At 36.4% G+C, this 17,015-nt stretch overlaps 1 protein-coding gene across 10 annotated transcripts in view; it reads left to right on the top strand.

Annotated features, from left to right (window-relative positions):
• Positions 1-14,263, top strand: part of LOC126279054 (RING finger protein 44-like) — a 102,873-nt gene extending 88,610 nt beyond the window's left edge. For all 10 annotated transcript variants that reach the window (XM_049979471.1, XM_049979477.1, XM_049979479.1 and 7 more), the window contains one exon: positions 4,292-14,263. In XM_049979471.1, coding sequence (XP_049835428.1) covers positions 4,292-4,354 — 63 coding nt within the window. In that variant the 3' untranslated portion in view covers positions 4,355-14,263. The remainder of the gene's footprint in view (positions 1-4,291) is intronic.
• Positions 14,264-17,015: the final 2,752 nt, after the last annotated feature.

The following is a 17,015-nucleotide window of genomic DNA, read 5'->3' as shown; positions in this document are numbered from 1 at the left end:
ACACAACATTAAATTTAACTACTTTCTCATAATAAATTAGGGCACTCTGAATTAAATTCACTAGGACAGGATTCCTGTCCAGGTTTGTGATTTGGGATAATCATGAGTGTAAGACAGTTTTTAGCAACACCACAGTTATTATTAAAATCAACCAAATATCACAAATACCTAGTCCATTTACAGAGTGTGAAATATTAACAATTTAGTGGAAGACTGGTGGCGCAATTTGCAGTGGCTATTAACCTGGCGGCGATGCAGTCATAATAATACTGTTGGCCTCGCTCTATTACTGATCTTCTTGGCATCAGAATTATATTTTTATAGGGCCAAAAACCATGTCATGATAATGGTATCATCAAATGCAGTATCCAAGGCCTGTAAATACGCCCTTAAGCTCTTCTGATCTCAAAACTCCAGGATTATGAGCCACAGTTATCTACTACTGTTAATGAGATGTTAACCACAGTACTGCTCAGCTGCTCCCGCTTCCCGGCCAAAGAAGTGTCCCCCTTCTTCAGGACCTACCAGAGAAGGGGCTCCCTCCTGGTACCCCTTCCCCCAGCTTCTCTCAGGCTGGAGGCCTGCTACAACTCGCCCATAGGACACACACAGTCTGTTTGCATCAAGGTTGCTCACTCTCATTCAGTTCAATCTTGCAGAAGTCTGCTTTCATCTGTATCATGTCCTCCTCAACCTGTGAAAGAAGAGGAGGAGGAGGAGGAGAAGAAGGCTCCCACTGTGCTCCAAGACGTCCATACCTCCCCTCGCAATATGAGTCTGACATCTTATTTGTGAATGAATGTCACCGCAATCATTGTTGGTGACAGGTGGTGACCCGACAGCATGATTGGCTTCTGCCCATTCCTCCCATTGGATACCGTCTCTGTGATTGTTCGTGGAACTGTATTGGATACTACCGTCACCTCCCAGAGTTGCAAGCCCTTATTGTCTTTCTCTCGGTAGCTTGTGTCGCTCTCCAGGAATCTCATTTTTCTGATGTTCACTCAGTAACCCTTTGTGGGTTTCGTACTTTGTCAGTACCAGGTCGGCTCTTTGAGGCCTCTGGATGGCGCACGCACATTAGACTGTACAGATATTGTTAGTACACGGGTCCCACTTTGTACCAAATTGGAAGCATGTGCTGTTCGGGTCCACTTGGACAAACACAGTTTGCAGGGTCCACTTGGACTCTGCAAACACAGTTTGCATTCTCTATCTCCCTCATGACAGTCCCTGCTAACGTAAACTGCCCTCCTTCAGCAAATCCCCACTCCCTTCCCCCTCCTCGGGGATTTGAAGCCCATCACCCTTTGTGGGGCAGTGCTAATAAGGGGCTCCTCATTGACCAATTTCTTGTAGACACGACCTATGCCTTCTTAATGATTGTTTCCCTACGTATTTTAGTGCAGCATATACCAGTTTTTCCGCATTGACCTTTCACTCTCTTCCCCTACCGCCCTTATCCCCTCTCCTTCTTTCTTTACAGTGGTCGCCACATAATAACGTGTGTGTTAGTGACGACTTTCCATGGATTCTGTCATTCCCTACCCTCCTACTGAAGACCAGGTTTTCCCACTGGGCTTTACACCTTGCTGGTTGGCCTCTATATACCTTCCAGGTCATGTTTCCACCATTTCTTTGTTGGGTTGTATTGACAAAATCATTCGTGATCTATCCGATAAGATAATCCACACTGCCGGCATTCCCAATCCCCACTTGACAGGTCCCATTCACCGTTGGCCAGTTCCGTGGTGGAGCAGAGCTATTGACACAAATATCTGTGATAGTTGTAAATGCCTTGCAACCTCTCCAGTGGCATCCGTCCTCCACTGGTCTTATTACCTTTAAACTTCTTCATGCCAAAGCCTGTTACTTAATCAAATAGAGCAAACGAGTGTGTTGGGAACACAATATCTCCTCTGTAGGTTCTTCTGCCCTTTTGTCACAGGTGTGGGCTACACTCTGCACCCTCCAAGGTTGTTGCAGCAGTCTTCTTTTCCGGGCCTTGTCCTACCAGGTGGCCATCAGTTCTCGCAGAAAACCTTGTGACCCGTTTTGCAACGATATTGGCGACAGCCTCCTACCCGGCTGCCTTCTTTCACAGGAAACAGTGGGCTGAAGCTTCCTGCTTATGTTTTACCCATTGTTAGGCAGAATCATACAAGGAGCCTTTTACTGAATGGGAGCTTCTTCTGGCCCTCTCATCTCATGATTCAGCTCTTGGCACTGACTCCATCCATAACCAAGTGCTTCAAAACCTCAATCCTCCACAATGGCAATATCTCCTCTGTGTTAAACTATATTTGACTCCAAGGCATTTTAAGTGTGAGAATGTATGATGATTTTCTTCAATCACAGTGTTACTTTTACTCTTTTAGGACTTACCACATTGCGCACACGCACACGGAGCAGTATTATATGTGGAAGCTTAGTTTTGCTTGTAGCTGTACTCTAGGTGTATTAATTTAAATCATTAACTTTTCCTATTTGTGTGTTCACACTATTTTGTAATGAGGTTGGTATTGGCTAACTACACCAATCTTCGTATGCTCTGAATCTCTGCTGTAATGGATGGCGAGATCACATGACATGAACTATGATCAACTGAGAAAAGCACATCACAATCTCAGTTCGCATACTAATGTGGTGTGATTGGTGGAATTCATATTTACACTTTCATAATACGTAACTACACATTGTAATTTGCTGCGCATCAAAGATCTTTCCAAAACATATTCTACGCCGGTGTAATCAATCTTTACCATTCAAAGGACTGATAAGTTTTAAAACTCCCAAGGGAAAGTGTACTGTCACTTAAGATAAGTGTATTTTCACATCAGAAAGACAGTAATCAGTCGTGTGCATGATAGAGAAATTAGAAATTCCTGATATTTTATAATTTCCAGGCAAACCAGCTAGCTCATTAACTCCTGATAACCAAAGGAATTTAATAGGTAATAAAATAAGTTGGATAAGCCCTGAGTTAATATTTTAAATATTTAAGTATTGTGTGCATGCCATGTAAATGACAGTATTAAAGATAATATGGGATTTGGAAAAGAATAGTAGTAGTAGTAGTAGTAGTAGTAATAGTAATAATAGTAATAGTAATTATTTTGTGTGGAAGAAAAATGCAACAGCTGCTTTGTTACTTGTTGTCTCCCTGTTAAGACCCCTTTCTGTCAGGAATGGCTAGACATGTCAAGTTGAAATTAGTCACATATCATGGTCTATCATTCCATTGCAGTGTGAAAAATTTAGGTTCATAAGTTAGTGCAATCAGCAGACACAACCGTTTATGTCCCATATTTTGAAATTCAGACTCGCTCATCAGAATCTATAGGATATTTCCTGTTAACCTAGAGTCATGAAATTTGGCAAGAAGCAAGGTTTCACTGTTAAGCTAAAGGAAAAAATTTGAAAATTATTAATTCGTAATTATATACCTTTTTGTCATTTGTTATCTGGCTGTTAGCGTGTTAAGGCCCTCATTTTCTCAAGAATTACAGTAGCAAATGCAAAATTACACAAAAAATGAAAACTGAAAACATTCTCAAAAGTTTTGAGTCGACAGGACCAATATCTTGTCAGTATCGAAATCAATAACGGGCAAAAATCATACACAATATCAGATCCCAGTATCGATGAAATATCTATATACATAATTAAGTTTGTACTTGCAGAAGGAAAAATGTATTCTGGAAACTTCCTGGCAGATTAGAACTGTGTGCTGGACAGAGACTCGAACTTGGAACCTTTTTCCTTTAGCGGGCAAGTGCTCTACCTGAGCTACCCGAAAAAAAACTCCCACCCCCTCCTTACAGCTTCACTTCCGCCATATCTCCTACCCGGAAACATTCTTTCTTCACATTCTAAATTCCAGTTCTCTTCTTGCACTGTTGTTTCTGTGATTTAATATGCCGTGGTTTTTGTTCTTCCAAATCTGTTTCATTTCTCTCATATAACAGCAGTTTTCTATTTTTCATACTCTTTTGTGACACTTGACGGTTCCCATTTACAATATTCGTTTATATTTTCTCTCAAGTTGTACGTTTGTGGGTGGAGGAAAGGGGGGGAGGGCGGATATGTGCACATGCACAAATAATTTGAAAACATCCCACATTTTAGCACTTAAGTCAAGACATTTGTTAACACCAGAAAGATTGAGAGAAGCTGTTTTCCAAAAATATACTTGTTTTGCCTTTTACATCTGTCAGAGATATTGTTTACATGACTCTGCCTACAAATACAGTAGTACTTGCATGTAACTGTTTTTCGGTTTTATTTTCAGTCCAACAGAACATGTCCCATCTGCCGTGGAGATGCATCTCATTATTTCAGCCACCAGGATTAGAGAGCAAGTAATACAGCAGAACTTGGAAGTGCTATTTTCTTATGTTAAGAGAATATATTTCTTGTTATATAAAGAAAATTGAAAAGATTTAATCTTTATGTTGTTAGATGTGTTCCTTTGATGTTATTTATTCTTGTTTCGTTCATTCTGTCTAGAGTAGTTTACATGATTATTTCCTTAGCAGTAAAATCATATGAACAGAAGTTGTACTTGGTAGTTTTTTGTAAGTTACTTTTAGATTTTTCATGCCTCTTACAAGCTCTGTGGTTTCCCAATTAATATTATTACACAGACAAATAATATATTAATAAGCTGCATGCGTGTGCCCTGTTGAGAAGGATAAGAAACACATTCAGGGTATCAACATATTAGCATGTGTCATTAACTCCCCCCCCCCCCCCCCCACCTAACACTCCCACCAACCCACCATGACAAGTTCTTGTCAAACTTCTGATGATGGTTACTGGTATGCACTTAAAAAAAAAACTAAGATTATCTCATTAATGGTATATTTTTATGGTTTAGTTTTGAAGGTTAAATTTGCCTTAAAAAAATAAGTGTCTGTGAAGTATGTAATATGTCTAACATTTTTCAGTAGAAATTATAAAATTAGTTTAAGCATGATCACAATGATTCACAAAGTTGGGTGAAGTGTTGTAAAGTTAATGAATGAAACATCCCATTTTACAGGATGCAGTATTGAGGTTTGCCTGGTGAATACCATCATAGCAAACTTGCTGTTGTTATACCCCCAACAGTGTTTTTCAGAACATTGTAACTTTATTAGATATATACCATAAATCTTCATCAGATGTAACTTTGCCTCATCACCCTAGCTTTTTTATTACTCTAGGAAAATTTAAATTACTTTGTTGAATATTTATGGTAGGCTCAGATGCGCGGGAATCAGGAAAAAAGTTTGACATGTGAAATAACTACTTTTAATTTTCTTTTCCTTTGTTGTTCTTCCTATGTTTTCTTTTGTAGTATTGACTACAAATTTTATTAAGATCAACTGAATTTTCTGTTGGTGTTTAGCAAAACGTAACATTCAGCAGGAAAAAGTTATTAATGTTCTGGAAAAGTGTATTTATTTGGTGACTAACTATCTTTAGACTTATTAGGTAAAGGTAAAACGACAAGCCAAAAGCCAGTTTGCGACAAAATGAATGTAACTGTGCAGAACATTATGAAGTGTTTACTATTTAATATTACAAATGTTCTTTATTTTGGAGACATTGAAATGACTTGAGCAATTTGGGAAAAAAAATGTGTGGTTTCCCATTAATATTACAGAAGGGAAGTGTTTCAAAGTAGCACACTAGCTGTTAAAGAATGGCATAAATTTTTATGTTGTTAATGTAAATTTTTGTATATGTGAGATTTGGGGGAGTGGGCATAATATAGCAGTAATTCATGTGAATTTAATATCGTCACAGGATGATACAGAAACTGTCAACACCTTGAGAATGTTTATTGAAGTAATTTATATTGTAAGAAGAAATGTTAGCCAATTTCAAGATGACGTTCATTCAGACTGTAAATATAGTTCTGGAAGTTCTGTAGGTGAAGTGAGAGTTTTAACACACACAATCTCGTTAGCCTCTAATTCCAGGTAAAGATTCTAAAGTTTAAATAAGAAATAGGATCTAGTTATTTATTCATGTACTGTAAAGGCTACAAGATGATCAATACAGTTGCCTATTCCTTGTGGGAATCATCTATTTGAATATTTTGTATCAATACATACTCGGTCTTAAGTGGCTGTGTTATCTGTCCAGATACACAATAAGTTGATCATTACTAAACAAATATCATTTTAATTGTTGATATAATTTTTCTTCAAAAGTTGTTCAGATTGCTCAGTCATTTTCATTTGTCCCAATTCGGGTAGTACATTTATGTGCCTTGTAAGACATCTTTGTGCTGATCGGTGTAATTGCTGATACACTTGATGTGATGCAGTTCCCTCTAGTCAGTTTACATGCTGTTAAGTTTGTCTGTTCTCATTCTTGTTGTTTTAATAAAACAAAAAATTGCTGAATTATACAGTCTGACCCAGGGAAATGTATGACATCTAGTGTGTAGCTGAAAATTATTTTTAAGATATTAAAAAAGTGCAAGTAGCAACTTTGTCCATGTAGACAGTACTTACCTGTGGAACCACCATTTGGAAATAATTTTGTTACTACAAGTGGTATTGGATTTATTTTCTAAGTGTCAATATGATACAGTAAAATTCTTTCCTTCGATATAACTATGAGATGTTGCCAGAAGTCTGGAAAAAACTTTGAATTGGAAGATTACTTGCACAACTATCACAGTAAAACCCCTCTGTAACGAATCTCTGGTCACTCAAATATTTATCCTTAAATGGGGGTTTTGACAAAGTATACGGAATGCTTTTTAATTACTGAATTACCAGTATCCTATGCTGCAGATATAAATCCAGTAAATATATAATTATTACACTTTTCACAAACACAACTTTCATTTTTTTTTTTTTTAAATTAACAAGTCTTGTTTATTTCGTCCTTCCAGCATATTATAGTGAAAGAAGTTGTACTCCAGCTGGTTGATATAAGGTAGAATAGCTCCATCTATGTTAAAAGAAAAATAAATGTCTGGTAGTATCAGTTCCTTGCACAGCAGCAGTGAAAGTTGATGCAACATACTAGTTTCTTCCTCTACTTCCTCTACTACTACTTCTTCTTCTTAAATCATAATCATCATCATCCTCCTCATTATTCCCACTGCCAGTTCCTGTCTATGTTACCTTACAAAAATTTTACTTGCATCAGTCTCGGGTTTGGAAGTCGGGATGCTGTCATCACGGCAATGTCCTGTGATGTTGCATTTTCAGAAATATCATTTTTCCTATTCCATTCTTCTTCTAGAACACTGTCATCTTAAACAGCAACTTATGTACCACAACCAGCCTCTGTGAAACAATTTAACACAATCTGTTATGTCACAGAATTCCAGGCAGCAACAAACATATACATAGCCTGTATGGTGCCAAGTCTCATGATTTCCTTACTTTCAAGGAATGAAATTGGCTTCTACACAATTGCTATTCTGTATTTGGTTTTAATAGAGTATATTATGCCTAGGTACAGAGGCTGCAGATGACTTGGGTAGTTCGGACTTAGAAACACAACATTTACATTCCTCTGAAATTGTTTCCTTGGTATGTACAAAACATAGGTCAATAATAAGTAAATTTTCCTTCCTGCAGCACCCATCGTGGCATTTACACCCAGAAAAGTAACGAAGGCAGTTTTTAACTTTCATCAGTACTTACACACTGTAGTGTCATAATCCTTTCTTTACTTTTTACCTCCATGGCATTTTTCTCCCTTAATGGAATATATTATTGCAAGAAGTAAATTATAAAAAGGCACCAGTTTCATCAATGCTGTGGGCTCAGAAGCATGTATCAGTCATGGCGACATAATGTTCTTCCAATAGTATACACTTTCTTTGACCAAGAACTTGACTTTCTTCATTTACACTTTGGATGGATAGATTTTGATGTACTAAAATATAAAGTGCTGATCTTCAGAGTGATTTCAATAGCCTTCTCATGCACTAAGTTTCTGCTTAGAGGAATGCTTAAATTTCTCAGTCCTTGAAACATTTTAAGAATAATATTTTCCACATGATTGAATGTAGACATATTGAATGTTCTTCCTTTCTGAATCCACAGGAATCGCGTGCTTTGACATTTAAGAATGCATCCTTATTCTTGAATATATTTCTTCGCCGTGTCTGAAAGATTTATTTTAAGATTGTCATTGACATCATAAATGATCATCAGCTTTCTATTTTTGCTGGCCACAAATCCACAAAAGTAAAACTGATAACTTCGACACTTCATGCTTCATAAACTCAGTATATCTTGTTGGCCATGACTCTGTGATTGTGGGTGTCAGATTATGTAAGCTAAGTCACATGAAAATAAGATTGCAGATTCTTTCAACACATTTGCTGGTACCTATACAAAGAAAGCCGAATTATTGGCTACGATCTACATGTTGACTGGTTGATTACCATTTACTGTGCCACATGACAAGAAATTGTGTGTGTGAAATGGAAAGAAATCAAACTCACTTGAACATGTTAGGAATTACACAAATGTTGGGTTTCAGTTTGCAAAATGTTTCATGGTTATACCATAAAAGCAAAGTTTTTCGTAGAGCATGGTTGAAAGTGGGTAGAAACAACAATGTTATTATGGGAGATTCGCCAGGACTAACAGGAATTTTCTTTAAAAGTGAGATTTCTTTAGGAGCAGGTTCGTTAGTTTAGGGTTTTACTGTATATTATTCCTTTTCATGACTTGGTACAGTATAAAAGTACAGTATTTTACAAATTACCCAGAGTAGGTTGATTAAATAGAGTTACAAGGAATATGCATGAAGAGGTAGAATGCCAGCTGAGCTAAACCCAACAAAAATCTGCTTACGGTGTGTTGTGCCTTCATAATACAAGCATATACCAGGAGATAATGAACATACAAATGTGTTTGCAATTGCTCTTACATGAATTTTGGTTACCATGTTTGTAAAATGGCTTTTTCTTCCCATTCTTGATTTTAGTGTAAGGGGTAAAAATTTGTGCAGTGTTCTCCAAAAGCTAATAATTTCTTCCTTAACTAGGATCCTTCAGTTTGGTCATAAAACCATAACATATTGAGGTTTCATTCCCCTCAGGTTATTCTGAGCAATGCAATAAAATTAATATTACCTCATTAACAGTAGCCTTTTGCATAATACAGATTTAGATCCATTTCAGTCAGAGTATTTTGGAAAAAGATCTGAATAGTACAAAAAACCACTACAAACTGTATATAGTTTTGATGCAGGGATTACTGAAAAGCTGCATTGTGGCAGTCTTGTTTTCTAATTTTAGATGTAATTTTATTCATTTGTAATGAACTAATGGCTTGTAAATATTTGCTTATTTTGTAAGTGACTGAAGCAATATCGTTATCTAGTGGCTTTGTAAGTTAGAATTTCATAGCTTTTTTATACACATAGAATCATGCTTTTTGCACTTAGTATGGGTGTACTGTTATGTGGTTGTGTAACTATGTGGAGTTACACAACCGACTGCAGTGTTTCGACACCCAGTATGAAGTAAGTCTGATGGAAGAGAGGTTTTTGGATGCCAAAGATTAACATAATACTTGTTTCCTTCGACACCTGGCTTGAAACTGGAGCAGGTGGGAAGATGGAACAACCAGCTTGTTGAGGCTGCCAACTGTTAGATTTGAAGGTGTGTTCATTACACAGTTGTAAATTGTATGTGCAGTGAAAGCTCTTGGTTAAGAATGCATTATAATTTTGTCTACCATAAGCTGTTGCTGTGAAATTATGTAGAATTGCCCTTGTATTATGATGATATAGAACTTTGAGTCTGCATTGGAGGCATATTATGTCATCGAAGTAATGTTTGTGAATACACTAAGCTTTGTTTGTGACTGTAATCTTTTTTGTTACTGTAGTTAATGCACTTTCATGTTAAATCTTTAAAACTCACTTTAGTGATAGCAATGAAAATTTGGCTATTCTGTTAGTTTACATAGTTATAAGTCAATTTGTTTGTAAGTAACCAATGCTTATAGCCATCATATTAACTCAGGCCTCTTTCACTAGTCATGTGGAATATTGCCATTTGTTAGTAGCATGTACAAAATGATTTACTTTGTTTATTGTTGTATTTCTTACTTGTGGCTTATTTGCAAATAATGGGGAAAGGAATGCAGTGTAATCCTACTTTATACATATTTTTTATAGTCCCAGTGTACTGTTGGGCTGAAATATTGTAACATTTGCTTCTGTCAGAGGATAATGAATTGAGTTCTTATACTTTGAGCAACTTTGATTATTTGAAGAGTGTAAATGTTCTCCAGCATAGCACATTGAAATATGTCTGTCCAGAGGAATTTCAATTGTAAGGTCCTTGTAATATGTAACATTGTATTATTTATTTATTCTGACAAATTAATGGTCTGCTTTGTATTAGGTTGCAACATGAGTATTATATTTCTAGCTTTGTTTCCCACAACCAGTGGACACTTAAAGGATGAGAATCACAAATTTTAAATATATGTGAAAATAATGTCATCAGCAAACTGATTTTCCGATCCACTTACATGTTTTGGTTCTGATTTCCCCTGCCCCCTTTCTCTTAGCCATTTCAAGCTTCATAGTAGTAATGAGCTCATTGACGTTCTTTACAGTTTGTTACGTGCATACACATTTTATATACATACACATGCTTGTAATAGGTAAATTGAAACTGTTGAATTAGACTGCCAAAGAACAAAAAGTGCTTTAAATGTTTCATACACATGCTTTCACATATAAAGAAATGTATAGAAAATTAGGAGAAATTGGAAAATGCTGCCTTCGTATGTCACTCCATGTAAGTAGTCCGCTTGATTGTAAGTTAGCGACAGGTGTGTACCCACCTTTTGTGCAAACATGCTCTCTGTATCTGTCCTGAATTATCCAAATTTTCAGTGCATTTATAATTCTATCTCATAGGATGATGTCAGATGTCTGTAATGTAAACTTAAGTTTTGTGCAGTATTTAACTAGATGTTAATTTATCTATTTTACTATTTGTTGAGTTTCGTCTCTGTGGATTATATTACATTAAGAAATACAACAACCAGCTGATTTTTAAACATTTTCATTTATTCCAATATGGGTTTGAACTTTTGCCCTTCTTTCATTGGCATAATACATATTTAGATCTTCAGATAGCACTTTTTTTTCATTTATATTGTACTTGTTATTACTCCTATTTACCGCATTTAATTGTAGCACAGGTCCATTTTCTTTTAGTGCTTCGCAATGTATGTATTACATCAGCTGAAGATGGGTAAAAGCCCGGAAAACATTGGTGTAAATAAAAATACTGGCAAGAGTGGCTGGTTGCTATATTTCTTGAAGTTATATTTAACTAGATTCGTTGAGATGTACTTTGAATCTCTAAAATCTACCCCCAACAACATAGTTAGAAGTCTTAGTTCAGTCTTCTTTTTATAATATTTATCAGGTGAGGAATCCTGATGAGCCAATTAAGGTTATTTTAACAATTATAGATAGCAATCTTAAGTGAAATTAAAAACATGTTCTAAGTTCACTGCTAGATAATTAATAAATCAAGATTCAGATTGCAACAGAGAGACATGCCAGTCCTTGTCATTCCAGTGTCTATCTTTAAAAAAATTTGTGCTAAATCAGTGAATGCAACTGAGGTCAGGCAATCATAGGTGATTGAAAGGCCTCAGCTCTGCATTACCATGGTTAGCATTTCCATACACACTTCCCAGTTGTCTGTAAAAATTAATGACGTCAAAACTGAACCTGAACCAAGCTAGGAATGGAAAAAGAAATATTCTTTTAACACGTGAAAGTAGATTCACTGATGCACTAAGTACGTTCTAGAATCTTTTAAAGAGGTGGATTATTTGGTCAGATGAGAAATTAATATGAATTAGATAGGTTGTAGCAAAGTGGGTTGGTGCTCAGGCTTATTAAGAAAACAAACACACTTGTTTAAGCAGTCAAATTTCAGTTGCACTTTCCCAGTATTGTATAACAAACAAAGGTTCATAATATGAGACTGTTTTACACTGATGTAGTGTTCTCATTGAATGTATCTTAGGTGTAATTCTAATGTATCGACAAGGAGACACCAACATATCATGCAAGTGATCATAACTGTTATGGAAGAACTGCACTGTGATTCGACAGAGGGTATTTTAATTTAGAATTCTTTTGAATGCACATTTCTCTCTCTATTGGGTCGAATACTAGTTGCATACAGTGTAACAAAAATATACAGATAACCTTCGAGTGTTTGTAGAAGATATCTTCATGATAGGGCTTATCCAGCAAAGTCATCGGACGACGCTACATAGTGTGGAAATTGTATGGGAAACACATGAAGCAACCCATCCCTTTGGCAGCAGATGCGGGCCTGCACTCTGACACTTCTGTTACTATTGTGCTTAGCAGTCTCTATCCTGAAGTTCTGCTTTAGATCCTTCAATGTACAAACCCAAGACCACTACTAAAAGGGATCCCTAGCAGCAGGCATTGGCCACTACCATAACTTCAATGATGTGTAGGTCATTAGATGATGTTTCTGAACGTGGGTTCCTGTCCTCAGTTTGTTCGTAAAGACTCCCTCTACAACTCCCTTGAAACCCGGTGGTGTATTTGTGTTGATCATCCTACACACACACACACACACACACACACACACACACACAAAATATGAAGGGAAAAAATAAACTTGCAGTTAAAAGGTTAAGGCATACCAGATTGGATTTTAATTTATGTTCATGTCATTGCAGTTGCCTGTGAAAATATTTTATATTAATATACATACATAAGAAATGTGTGTGTTGAGGAGAGGGGGGGGGGGGGGGTTATAAGTTTGTATATAACTTTTGTTTATTGTGAGGATCATACTATGACAATCATTAACACCACTCACAACTCTGATTTGTACACAAGTATTTCAGTCATTAATCACTGGCATGTTCAGACTGTAATAAACACTCCATACAATGCAGCCCATATACTCTTAAATAGCTGTAGCCCATAATATTACCTCTAGTCTTCTAATACAGATATTTTTAATTTTTTGTCAAAGTGACACTTCTAGTATCCAATTTTCTTTATGCATTAAACTGGAGCAATAGGTGAATGAAAATTTAATTTGTTAGTGCACAATACTAGTGTACAGCTAGATGATAATTTTTAGTCAAAACTTTGAAATTGTGTTAGTACTGTAAATTGATAAAATGTTTGACAGTATTCTACATCCAAACTCAATTTGGAATATGATTTCTTTTGTTGTACACAACCCCCAAAGTTAAGAAGAGATTGTGTGGTTAGTATCAGGCCATGTATCTAAAGCATCAGAAACCGCAGTGTGAAATAAGTGATTTGCTAGATTTATTACTATGTACTTAACACAATCATGTCTTAACATAAATATGTTTGCTGCTTCTCTGTGTAAAAATATGTAAACATATATATTTCACAATGGCAATTGGCCATACTGAACCAGCAACAGAATCTAAGCCTTACTTACTAACACAGCTGTGTGCCTTAGTGTGTATCAAAATAAATACCCATCCTGTAAATAAGTAATTCTTTGCACTATTGCTTTTCCACCTCAGCAAGGATTCAGAGATGGAAGTTTTCCTGCCATTTGTGAAATCTTTGTATTTTATACTATTGTTCAGAAAATAAACAACACAGTATTGATAATGTGAGCAATTAGAGCAATAACTAGGCTACTGTATATCAACAGTATCTTTAAGTAACTTGAAAGTCTTAGATAAAATAACTTCTCTTTTAAAGTGACATGTGGACCATGTAGAGTACCTACCATATGGTATCTGTAAATATTTGTAATGTAGTGACCTGGCTGCAGTTCCTAAAGTTTATTGAAACAGGGACATGTGGCTGATTTTCACATCTGCATAAATTTTATGAAAATCTTTTGGAAATTTGATAAAAGCAACAATTTGATTTTTTAAGATTTACTTGTACTTAACTCTTCTGTGTGTACTGTTGTATACTAACCACCTAAACTTTTTAGATGCTGTTGAGTAAATCAAATTTCTTATTACTGTAAATTTTATTGATGCTCTGTTGTAATTTTCATTCTGGTTTGATGATGTGTGCATATTATATTATAATAATTATTGGCAAGGCTGATTTATTGTAAAAGTTTGTAGCTGTATCTTTGTTAAAGAGTTTTCAGTAGTATGTCGAGACAACTTAGATAATGTTTCTGTAATTGTCCGTGCATTTGATTCACTCACTGGAGGTGCTGTATGTTTGAAATACATTCACATTACATATTGAAAGAGCCAGCTGCTTATTTCTTTCTGTCAACAGTAACACATACATGAACCTTATTAATTGATGGATTAAATATTGGTTTGATCAGCATGAAAACTAAGTTGTTAATTTAACTAGACCCTTTTTTTAAGTAAGATTTTGCGTAATTAGTGCCTTGAGTAAGGAGCTGTACATTTGTTATGCTCTAGTATTTCAGACCTAGTTCCTGTTACAGTAGTCTGTGGAGATAATTTTGGGTAACATATGAAATTACGCTCCCCCCCCCCCCCCCCCCCCCCCTCCTGGTCAGATGTGACATTTTGGCAAGGACTAGTTGCAGCTACGTGGCACTCAGCACCTAGTAAGTCTTGCAGCCTCTCTCTCTCTCTCTCTCTCTCTCTCTCTCTCTCTCTCTCTCTCTCTCTCTCTTTCTTTCTTTCTTTCTTTCTTTGGTGAGTCCCAAAGCTAATGATGACAGAGCCATGTCCCTCAGTAATGTGTTCAGAATGTGAATGACAGGCAGTGGCACAGCAGCTGGTCAACATCTCTTGGTATACAGGGCATTTGTGCAGAGTTGTAAGTAGAAGCTGTTCAATACAGGGTGGCCTGAAAAATACTTAATTGACAAGAAATAAGTTTATATGTTTCATGTACATTGTATTTCATATGTTTTAATTTCTTTTATTACAGCTAATTAATGGGTCACGACTCTTTCTATTCGTAATTCACACATTTTGATTTGCATTTATTAAGTAAGGATGATACTTAGATATTTTCCGGGTTAAGCATAAAAGGTATATTTTTTTAATAGATTGTTTTAAAAAAATTGCATTAGCTGCTATCTGCAAAAGTGGGGGCAAGATTAAACTCTAAGGTAGTAAGGAATGGTGTTAAGTTTACCTAGAAATAAAAACATAACAACCAAAAATAAAACAGTAGTATGAAAATGTATTTCTGTGAAATCTGAATTGCTGCTCAGTAACATTCAATAGCGTATTGTCCCGTCCATGCATTGCAACTATTTTGGATCCTTCTTTGCTTTCTGTATGCGATGTGCTAGAGATATTCCAAGCCTTTAAAACTTTTTGTTGGGAGCCCTTATGTCATCCAGTGTAAGATTGAAGGGACATTAAATTCTACTAATCTTCCCAGTGTAAGAGTGGGCTTTCAACTCTTACTGAAAGTTTCAGATGGCCCCAGGTGTGCTTTATAGAGTTCTTGTCAGCATATACAGTGTAGCTGTATCATTGAGAATAATAAGTGTCGTACTTTTACTTAATACCAGCCAAAAGCACACTGGACTCGCATTCGGGAGGACGACGGTTCAATCCCGTCTCCGGCCATCCTGATTTAGGTTTTCCGTGATTTCCCTAAATTGCTTCAGGCAAATGCTGGGATGGTTCCTTTGAAAGGGCACGGCCGATTTCCTTCCCCATCCTTCCCTCACCCGAGCTTGCGCTCCGTCTCTAATGACCTCGTTGTCGACGGGACGTTAAACACTAATCTCCTCCTCCTCCACCAGCCAAAACATGATGACAAATCTCTCTGCTGCATCTGTGGAGCTGCATGTCTGGTGTGTGCATCAATATCTGGTTGCCTCCGCTCTGTTTAGTCAATTGTCAGGCATAAGACAAATGCTGTACTTGTCAGTGAAGTTAACGTGACGTCCCCACTGATCCAGGTTTACTCGTGCCTACCTTCACATATCACAGTGTAGGGGAATTTCATGCTGTTCTGCATTGTGTACGCATAGTGACCAAATTGATCATGGAGGCAGTTTTGTTTTGCCTAGACAGTCCCTTTCAACATGGCACCAGATGTGAATAATCAGTCTAATTTCTTGACAAACTAATGTAAAGTGTCTGTAAATACATGTCATGTGCAAAAAATTCAACATATTTTGTGACAGTGTGTAGCAACTTCATCTTACGAGCAAAGTGCCACATTAAGTTAAAAAGTTCCAGGCCTTAACTACCCTGGAGATAGTGTCTGTAAAGGCATATGTGAAACAGTTTCATTTCTCTTCTGCGAATTTGAATTTGAAACAAAAGATCTGATTGTACATGGAAGATGAGCTAGGACTAGATTAGAATAACAGTGATTGTACAAATGATGTAATCAGTAAGCTCATTGTTGAAGTTAAAGAATTAAAAAGATATTCGATGAACTCCCTCGACAGAAGTTACAAAATGATGCTGAAATACGTATAGACAAAAAAAAAAAAAAAAAAAAAAAAAAAAAAAAAAAAAAAAAAAAAAAAAAAAAAAGTGGAGCCAAATAATGTGAAAGTCAATGATCTGTAATGGAAATGTTTGCAAGAACCAAGCAGTATATTAAGCACACATCTGTTTGATGTTAATTTTTCGTATCTCGTTGTTGACACACACATTGTGTATTAGATCATGCCTGTGAGGCAACATTGTAACTATTGTGTTTAGAAATATGTTAGTTTCTAAGAATTTTTCCAGACTTGCTAGGCAATTTTGTGCCTTGTTTTTGCAACATTGTTGCACCAACTATATGTAGAAAACATATTCATTTTCAGATTTTATTTTTTCCTGCTGGTGAGCATCGGTAACGTTCTTCATATGTGCCCCGGTTTTACTATTCCCATTGCTTGGACATCTTTGTTGTTGTCTTCTTGAGGCGAAGTAAATAAACTGTTTAAATCTGTGCAGCAAACAATGGTTGGTTGGAGTGACACATTGAACTGAACACACAAGCGAGCAGAAAGATTGTGAGAAAACATAAGGTTATTGGCCTTTATCATCCATAAAAGG

The sequence above is a fragment of the Schistocerca gregaria genome, chromosome 6 (genome assembly GCF_023897955.1).
Source record: "Schistocerca gregaria isolate iqSchGreg1 chromosome 6, iqSchGreg1.2, whole genome shotgun sequence".
In the NCBI taxonomy this organism is placed as follows: domain Eukaryota; kingdom Metazoa; phylum Arthropoda; class Insecta; order Orthoptera; family Acrididae; genus Schistocerca; species Schistocerca gregaria.
Note: the sequence above shows the minus strand (reverse complement) of the source record. Positions and strands in the feature narration are given on the sequence as shown.